The sequence below is a fragment of the Dipodomys merriami genome, unplaced genomic scaffold, assembly GCF_024711535.1.
Source record: "Dipodomys merriami isolate MVZ:Mamm:240054 unplaced genomic scaffold, mDipMer1.0.p SCAF_89, whole genome shotgun sequence".
Taxonomy (NCBI): Eukaryota; Metazoa; Chordata; class Mammalia; order Rodentia; family Heteromyidae; genus Dipodomys; species Dipodomys merriami.
The window spans coordinates 4,251,341-4,261,411 of NW_027206501.1; the positions used below are offsets into that span (position 1 = coordinate 4,251,341).

At 45.4% G+C, this 10,071-nt stretch overlaps 1 protein-coding gene across 1 annotated transcript; it reads right to left on the reverse strand.

The window, feature by feature from the left end:
- Nucleotides 1-8,360: 8,360 nt before the first annotated feature.
- On the reverse strand, nt 8,361-9,219 carry LOC138820485 (KH homology domain-containing protein 1-like). Its single transcript, XM_070012163.1, has 3 exons — nt 9,114-9,219; nt 8,858-8,958; nt 8,361-8,519 (listed from the first exon to the last, which is right to left on the reverse strand). Exons 1-3 carry the CDS (start codon nt 9,217-9,219, stop codon nt 8,361-8,363), a joined length of 366 nt encoding a protein of 121 aa, XP_069868264.1.
- Between the last annotated feature and the right edge of the window lie 852 nt (nt 9,220-10,071).

A 10,071-nucleotide genomic window follows, 5' to 3' on the forward strand; every position in this document is an offset into this window, starting at 1 on the left:
TTCCTCAGCACCACGTAAGCAAAAAGAAAAAGCCGGAAGTGGAGCTGTGGCTCAAGTGGTAGAGCGCTAGCCTTGAGCTGAAGAGCTCAGGGACAGCGCCCAGGCCCAGAGTTCAAGGCCCCACGACCGGACCCCCAAAAAAAAAATATTTCCAGTCTCTTTGGGAAGTGGTCTAGAAGTAATTACTAAGTATTAGCTGGGCTTGTGTTGGTTAGCACTAGGTTTGTAGATGCAGGTGCCTGGTTACCATGTGACACAGTTGCCCTAGGAAGGAGACTGTGGCTTATTACTATGACAACCCTGAAGGAACAAGGTGAGGGGGAATGAGTGGTCCTCCATAGGGAGCACTACTGGAGGCTTCTGTCAGCATTGCTTAGTGGTCACTGGTGTCTATCACTTATAAAATTGGATCTAGATAATTCAAAGCAATTTGATCAAGCTAAATGATCTGTTTCTATGTGCCACCAGTATAAGAAGTTCTAAAAATGTATTTCTTGCTGTGAAAATTCTTTTTCTTTGTTTTCATCCTGAAATTACTTGCTTTAAACACCCTTCTTAATGGTTGCCATCATTTGATTCCCTCTTTAAAGCTGTGAAAGGTAAAATGCCCATCCCCATCACAGTATTTTCAGCAGCAAGTCTAATGGACTCCAAGCCAGGATCTGGTAGATGTGGTATATGACCATGGCACTAATGCTGGATTACATCCAAGAGCTGGTGTCTCCTCAGTAGAGTTATTACCAGTATATTTTACACATGAATTAATGTTGTACTTGTCTTAGAGCCATATACTGAATTTTGGCCTTTGATATGTTTAGTGGTTCTTCTCTTTGGAATTTAGTTATCTAGAATTAAGTTATGCATTTTCATTTTATCTTTAAAATATAATGATTCCTTGGAAATAGTTGGATTGGTATTTCTTTCATTTATTTACCAAAATAGCATATGATAAAATGTTAATTCAAATACATAAAATAAAAAATGTAGTTCCTCCCTTTCTCTCTCCCAAATGATCTCATTGGTAATGCTATGATGAAAAATATGATATACATATAATTAAAATTATTATGTAGATACCTTCTTATGTCATTATGGAAAACCTTTGATGCCTTTTTCCCTCTTCTTTCTTTTTCTTAATATTTTGTGCCAGTCCTGGGGCTTGAGCTCAGAGCCTGAACACTATCCCTGTGCATCTTTTGCTCAAGCACTCTACTAGTTGATCCACAGCACCACTTCTGGCTATTTCTGTTTATGTGGTATTGAAAATTCAAACCCAAGGTTTCATGCATGCTAGGCAAGCACTCTACCACTAAGCCACATTCCCAGCCCCTTTGATACCATTTTTATTTGACCCATTACAAAGTTTACATGCAGAAAAAATAGATGAATATCTAAATATGTTATGATCTGTCTTTTTTATTTTAGAACATATTTAATAATTGATTGTATTGTAGGAAGGGTTTGATCTGTAAAAATTATTTCAGCAGCTTTAAGCAGAAATGTACATACATATATACATAGTACATGGCTACAGAGAAGATATTTAGAATTTTATATGCATTAGTTTAAAATGTATACTCATATATTTAAACTTTGTATGTTTCCTCTTTTATAAGAGCTTTTCAGCTTTTCTGGTTTTCTGGTGGTTATTGGAAATAGGAGTCTCATGGGCTTTACTGCTAAAGCTGGCTTTAACCACCTTCCTCAGATCTCATGCCCCTGAGTAGCTAGGATTACAGGTGTGAGCCACTGGTGCCCTGAAATCTGTAAGATTCTTATCTCTACTTCCTGAAGAAGTGCAGCTGTGGATAAAGTAGTAGAGCTCCAACCTTGAATATAAGCTCTGGGATGTTGCCTAGGCCTTGAGTTCAAATCCCAGGAAGGGCATAAGATTTTTTTAAAAAGATAGAAAGACCAGACAACCAGGGACAGTGTCTCCTACTTATTATCCTAACTGATAAGGAGACTGAGATAGCATCTAGTTTTAAAGTCATTGTGGGTCCTGCTTTGTCCCACTATGGACTCAGCTATAGGCTCTCTCCAGATTTGTATTCTCCACAGTGTCCTCTCTGCTAAATACCTGACCCTGGCTATGAGCTAGTACAGCCGCCAGAACCCACACAGGGCCAAGCCCCAGGCCCTACCCAGCCTCCCCATGACCCAGGATCTCTTCTCTCCCCATTAAGACCCTTCCTCTGGTCTGGGTACCTCATCCCAACCACATAGTCATGAATAGGAGGTGTTTTAAGTTGGATTTTCTATCTCTAGCAGGAGTGATGTTTTCAGTTCACTGATCTCTTTCAGGGACATTCTGAGGTCCATTGGTCTTGAGTGGTCCATGGTGAGGCTGAAGAGCAACACCAAGGCCTTCAGTAATGGATCCTTGGACTCAGTGCTTTAACTTTAACGTTAACAGGCAGCATCAGCTACCTGTTTACTCTCCTCACACAGAGAGTAGAAACTGGACAACAAAACACTTTATACAATGGCTGAGGTATGTTCAGTAGTAGAGTGCCTACCTAAGCATGTGTGAGGCCCTGAGTGTCATCCTCAGCACCACAAGCAGCTCCACACTGGAAGGATGCATGGGGAAACTTCCTGTGCCCCTGATTGCTTTTTTACAGTGCAGGACTCAGCTACATCTCATTCAAGGCCCTGCCGGACTCCTCAGAGACCTGGCTTGGCCATACTGTGCAGATTCACCTCCACCTCCCCAGCTCTGTCCCCAGCAGGTTATTCACTCACCTCCCCAGCCTCCCTCCTTCCACAAATGCTTCCATTTGTTTTGTCTGTTTATATTTTTACTTCAGCCCAATGTATGTGTTCCCTGTGAGTGAAACCCCACGTAATTCTTTCTCCCACCTGAGAACTTTGACTATTGCCTGGGTTCTATCAAGATTTCCAAAAGTAGCCAGGCTCTGGTGGCTCACGCCTGTAATCCTAGCTACTCAGGAGGCTGAGATCTGAGGATCACGGTTCAAAGCCAGCCCGGGAAGGAGAGAACGTGAGACTCCTATCTCCAATAAACCACCAGAAAACCAGAAGTAGTGCTGTGGCTCAAGTGGTAGAGTGCTAGCCTTGAGCTGAAGAGCTGAGGGACAGCGCCCAGGCCCAGAGTTCAAGCCCCACAACTGAAAAAAAAAAAAAAGATTCCCAAATGTGGTTGGTTTATTCCATATCCTAGGAACTGAGGAATGAGTCTATCTAGCAGTACAGTCCATGGAGAGAGGCAACATACTGGATCTAATCCAAACTCTGGGCTGTCTGTGGAGGAGGAAGTGCAAACAGTGTTGAGGCAGATGGTGAGCACCATGAGATACTCCCACGAAATGGGCATGGTACAGTGAGAACTAAATTACAGAACATCTTACTAGACACTATAGGCAACACTAAGACTGCAACTTTGACCTCAGTACCAGATTCTCAGCTGCCCAGAAGGTAGACTCAAAGTGCAGGATGTTCTGATGTTGTGCTCAGGAACTCTTACCAGAGCACCAAGGGTATGACAGCTCCAGAGTAGACATGTGCAGCTTGGGAGAGATGTAGTATTTTGTGTTGTAGGTTGCTTCCCACTTCAAGTGTGAATATGAAGGAGCTGGAGAAGCAGGTGCTGAGAAGGCCCACAGCCTCACAGCCCAGTTCTCTCCTGAGTTTCAAAGCCAGGTAAATTGCATCCTTATGGGGGACCCCCAACCCAGGCCCTCGCTGGAGTGTAGTCTACTTCACCCATGTTTAAAAACATTCTGGCCTTTCACCACTAGAGACAGAGTCCTGAACTCCCACGCCTCATCATCTCTCTGCTAATGAACCACCTCAGTTATGACCCACAGGAAGTCCTAGATGTTTTACTGGCTCAGAGATACAGTGTTGCCCTGGACATATACCTGCTTATAGAATGGCAAAAAGAACAATGGTTGGGATTCAGCAGCCCCTTGAAGGCCCTGAATTTCTTTTTTTGGGGGGGGTCTGGTCGTGGGGCCTGAACTTTGGTCCTCGGCACTGTCCCACAGCTAGCTCAAGGCTAGTGCTCTACCACTTGAGCCACAACGCCACTTCCGGCTTTTTTCTTTTTGCTAATATGGTGCTGAGGAATCGAACCCAGGGCCTCATGCATACAAGGCAAGCACTCTACCACTGAGCCACCTTCCCAGCACCCCTGAATTTCTTAATGTCTTTCTGCCTAATCCTTACAGGATATTTGTCCTTACATGTCCCATGTTCCCACAGCCAGAGCCAGTGTGGCTGCTCTTCACCCTTGCACCATCCTGGGGGAAGACCATCAGGGTGGCACACAGCTGTGCACTCTGCCATATCCATCAATGGGCTGTCCACAAGGTCCTCCACTGAGAACCCCCTCCCCACCAAGCCCAGTCCCAACTCCTGACACACTGGCTGTTTCCTGCAGTCAGCATGGTGGAGAAGACAAGACAGCTCACAAGGGTCCGAAGGACAGTATTTCACCTCTGGACAGTGTACTGAAACAGCCCAGATTCAGGGCAGAAGATCAGTGTGTGAAGATGCTGGAGCAGCCCTTGATCCTGACCACAGGGTAGAAACTTCTGGCCATTTCTTGGAAGGACCCACCAGTGGTCCCTGCCCACATAGAGCAGTCCAGCACAGGCCAGGTACACAGTGTTCTACTCCCAGGTGAATCCCACTCTCCCAGTAGTATGGAACCAAGCTCAGTGTACACACATCAAATGAGAACATCTAACTTCCAAATGTGGCAGATGAAGAGCCACCCATGGTTCAGCTGCTGAGGATCTCAAGCTGACAGTGGAGATGACAGAGCAAATTCCAGCTGTGACAGCAGCTGAAGAGACAGCTTTGGGCTGGCAAGGCCTGTGTCTCCCGAGATAGAGCCACTTCCAGCTGTGGCAGGAGTTGAGTCCAGCAGCATCAGAGGACTTGCTCCCTCAGACAGTGTCCTGACACAGCCCTAAATGGGATCAGACAAGGTGCTGGAAGTTGCTACATTACCAACAGGCTTTGAGGATTCTGGTGCTGCCTGCCACTGGAGAACCAAGTGAGAGTCATTAGAAGGAGGACAGCACAGACACTTGGAAAGCAAGGAGGTGGGACCTGAGCTGAGCTACTTCATTGTAACTGTGCTCTACTTCATGTCCTTCCCCATTCCTAATCAAATTGTCTTTGCTCCCAGGGGCTGGAGGTGCATGGGGAGAGGAAAGTTAGGGTTGTTCCCAGGGACAGATTTCCAGAGAAGAGTCAACCTACTCCCATAGTTACAACTAGTGTCCTATTTAAATGAGTTCCTGACATTGCTTTTCCCCTATGTGGCTGCAGTTAAACTGGAGAGAGAGAATGATGAGGTTGTGGATGTGGATATGGTCCACTGTGGGCTCTCATCAGAACAGAGCCAAGCAGGAAGTCTACAACTATGTCCTGCACATGACCCGCCCCTACAGTCTGTCTATCACATAGGTAGTTGTTCAAATGGCTACAGAAAGAGGAAGTCCACCACTGCCTTTATCCCTATCATCCTTTGCAGAGGGTGTCTGAGCCTGCCTGGAGGTGCGCAGCCCCTACCCTTCTACCTGGAAGACGCGCCACAGAACTGTTCTTGCTTGACAGTGGATAGGGTTCCCAATACATTTTAGATTCTGAAAAACAAAAACTGATAGTGAACATCCTAATACATGTTCCTAATAATAGTCATGTTCCACATGTCTTTTGTCTTGTGTCTTTCATATCTCAGCTCTTAATTTGCTAGGGTTGCACATGTAACCTATGAGTACCTGATTGTTTTTTGTTTGGTGGGTGGTTTGTTTTTTGGGTTTTGTTGTGTTATGTTTTGTTCTTTTGTCAGCTATGGGGCTTGAACTCTGGGCTTGGGTGCTGTCACAGCACTTCACTTCTAGTTTTCTAGTGGTTTATGGGAGATAGGAGTCTCACTGACTGCCTAAGCTAGCCTTGAACTGTGATCCTCTGATCTCAGCCTCCTGAATAGACAGGATTACAGGTATGAACCACCTGTGCCTGACTTGGTGTTGTTGTTGTTGTTGTGTTGTTTTGTTTGTTTTTTGAGAGAATATTCTGTATGTATCCAGGGCTGGCTTGAAAATCTTGATCTCCCTTTGTCACCTCTAATTGCAGGGATAACCCCAAGTCCCTACTTAACCCATGTGGGTTAAGTACTTCTCAAAGACGAAATAGTTCCATTTCCCTGTGAGCATTCCCTCTATTATTAGAATCTTCTCTGGTGACTGAATTCCCCTCTGGGAAGAACATCTCTTTAATCTGAAAAGTTTTCAAGTCATCTTATGAAATTTAGGGGAAAGTGGGAAGATGGGTTTTAAGTGAAAATCAAACTAAAACATGCTTAGTAAGCAAAAGGGAAGAGTCCTGTGAATGTGGGCGCTGCAGTGCTTGCCTTTAATCCTGGCTAACTCACAAGGGGAATGTGTGAGAATCAAGGTTAGAAGCCAGGCTGGGTAGAGAATTCTGTGACACTCTTCACTTAATCAACAAAAAACTGGATCTGGGGGTGTGGCTCATGTGAGAGCTCAAAGACCTGAGATGAAAACCTTGGTAGTGTCCACACACAAAAGCCATAAAAGCAACACAAAGAAAGAGTAAAAGACTCCTAACTTTATTTTCACACACTACCCAGGGACTTCCTAAGTATTCTGACCTTTTAGACATGAGGTGCTGATGAGAAGCAGCAGCCAGGGCAGAGTGGATGGTGTAAAGTGTATTCCTTGTGTTCATTCATTGTCTTCACATGCAAACATACGAACTCCTGGATACACATTTCTTAAGGCACCCAGGCGGGAACAGTGACTTCCCCCATCTCAAATGCAGGAATTCAAGCTACAGCTACCACTCATCAGTGGTCTGATGACCTGGCAGTTTGCTGGCTACCTAAGCATTTTTTAGAAGGGAACACCAGCAGTATTGGGGCTTGAACTCATAGCCTGGGTTTGTCTCAGGTATTTTTGCTGAAGACTGGCCCTCTACCACTTGAACCCTACTTCCCTATTGAACTGTTTTTTTTTTTAAATATTATTTTATTTTATTTGAGAACATACTGTACAGAGGGGCTACAATTACATGGGCAGGATAATGCATACATTTCTTACCAAGCATTGCAGCCTCCTCCTTTGTTTACCCTTCACCTCCCTTCCCAGCCTCCCCCCTCCCCCCACCCAATTATACCCCCCTCCCCCCCCCCCACCGACTTTGTAAAGCTGGTTTGTAAAGCTGGTTTGTAAAGCTGGTAAATTGTTGAAGAGTCTTCCAAATATTGCTGCATGGGATGGCTTCATAGACCAATCTTAGCCTCCTGAGTATAAAGTATATTAAGTAGGTTTCATTAGGTAGCCGATGAAGAGAACACCAGGCACTATTCAGGCAGGAGAATTTTATTTACCCAACTGCTGCCCCCACCTTGCATGATGAAGAGGCAGAGCTGAAAAAGGAAGGGGTGACCCACCTCTGGGCCAGAACTTATCTAGGCCAGGGACAGGAAGAGGTGTAGCCAGGTGGGGGAAAAGTGTGGCCACACTGCCTCCAGATGTGACTTCAGGGTCTGGGACCCTCCTAAGGTCAGATGGGAGGCATGTGACCAGAGGTGGCCCAGGATGTGGCCTAGGAGGGGAAGGTGACTGCTTCCAGGTGTGCCAGTTACCTAGGTAACAGATACTGGGTAGAAACTTAGCCAAGAGATGGGTAGGTGTCCCTGCCCAAACATTACACTGAAAATCTAGGATTATAGGCATTATCCACCAAGCACACTTATTTGTTATTTGTATTCAAGTTGGTATATAGAGTCACTGTATCTGTTGAACAGGAGGCTTGAAGATAGCAGGTAAAATGACATTTTTGTCAGATGACACCCCACTTTTGGAACACACTGATTTCAGGAGACAAATGCAAACCATGATTCTTTTCTGCTTTCAGATCACTATGTAATCACTGTTTAAAACTGAAACATGAACAAACCAACTACAAATATGAACATCTGAGATGTCTTGAAAGAGGCTGTGTGTTTCCTAAAAGTTGGGAGGGATTATGAGAAAATGAATGGCAGGATAAGCTTACAAAGAAGGAAGTGGGAGAAGAAGAGAGGGAGTCACATAGAGGCAATGCAGACTGCATAACCAGTTTTATTGGATATCATTCACCAGCAGAGCACATTCTTTAGAAGACTCCTTCAGATATGTGTCTAGAAGGCCTCAGGTAGATAACAAAGGCGAAAATGTCAGTGTCCACCACTGTCTGACATGTCTTCACTTAGCTCTGCAGAGGAGGTGGGTCTTCCTGGGATAACGAAGGGCATGGGAGCCCAAGACAATGAAGCACTCAGCTGAAGGAAGCCTTGAGGAACGTGGAGAGCTGGATCATTCATCCTGATAGCCTTTCACCACCAAGGAGTCAAGCTGCACACTGGGATTGGCAGCCAAGTCCTTGTTGGTTAGAGGCTGGCTCCGGACACTTTGCAGCATCTGATGGCCTTGGGAGGAAGAAGAAAGGTCAGAGCGTTTAGGAGCACAAGAAGCCTGTGGGAACACAAGGGAAGGAGGGGGAGGCAAGAGAAATCCCAGCACACCCCTCTAAGAGAACCCATTCATATCCCTCATTTCCTTTTCCTCCCTCAATGACTTGACTTGGTTGACTCTGGGGTCCTGCACTGCAGGGGACTGTGGGAACATCTGGATTCTCAGATTCCTGAGCAGTCTACGTCTTCATGATGCCATATAGGAGCACCAAGTTTGGCATCAAGGCCTCAACCACAATTAGATCACAGATACTTGCCTCGAGCTCAATAGTGAAAGTTCCTGTGCTCCAAAAGCCATATCATGCCCATCAGCCACTGCCTGGCCCTATGTGGACCCACCACAGTGACTTGGGTGTGGCCTCTGACTGTGAACCAGGGCTCCAGCTGAATGAGGTTGTGGCTGTGCTCTTCTATGCAGTGGAGGTATCTGTCCTCCTGCCCTAGGAACAGAAAAGAGAGAGGAAGAACAGGAAATCACCAACAGAACTGGGAGCTAGGTGAACGTGAGGTTGGAGGCTTGGCACAGATCCAAGAGGAAACATGGGGAGAAACTGATGAATGTGAAGAGACAGGAGATGGCATAAGGGCCACCTACCGAATATTATCTGCTCCAGCTCCTCTTCCAGATAAAAGAACAATGGGGCATTGAAATTTTCAGGCTTGATCCACCATTCCCCTATGCCAAAAGAATTCATTTCCATGTTGTCTTCTCTCCTTGCTTTACTCAGCACAGAGCAAGTCCAAGAAGCTGATTGTAGAGATGAAGAAGTTCTGAAGCTCTGGGTTTTATATTCTCACTCAGATAATCCACCCTTCCCCACCCTGGACCCACCCTACAGAGCCTGAACTGGCCCTTAAAATCCTTCAAAGATAATCCACTCAATCACAGATGAATCCAGCCCTGGATTCCTCCAGTCTAGATCCAAACCTTCATGATAAACTAGTTAGTTAACACAACCCATGTATCTGGTGCCTAGGAATGCAAGCTTGTCTTCACTCTGATGGAGTGAGCATGACTGAGGTTTGAGGGGTGCATATGCCAGAACAAAAATGGCTTCAGAATGGGTCTTGTTGGTTTTTCTGTCCCAAGCATGCAGGATATGGAAGAAAGAGGATAGAGAATGGAGGGATCTATTCATAAACTATCTCAAATTAATAAAAGTTAATAAGAGCAAATGGTTTGGGATGTGGAGCAGTCCTAGAGCTAGGGAAGTTTCAGCACTAACTGCATTCAATCCAGGATAGGATAGGGGAGAATTTGGGAGGAAAAGGAGAGGAGAAGTGGGAATGGAACAATACAAGACACAGCACAGGACAAGATGGGAGGACAAGGGAGAGGATGGGAGAGGAGAAGGGAAAGGGGACATTGCTTCATTGAAGGCATCTGTTTCTTTACCTGAAGGTTTGTGCTTCAGGTCTTTTTCCATGGATGATTTTGTTTCTCTACTTCACTGTAGAAAGCTCAGTTCATGGTTTCCAAGTGGGGTCCTTTCAATCAAGGTCCAGTTATCTTTTCCTCTGCATTAGACATTGGTCTCTTCTAAAAGACTAGT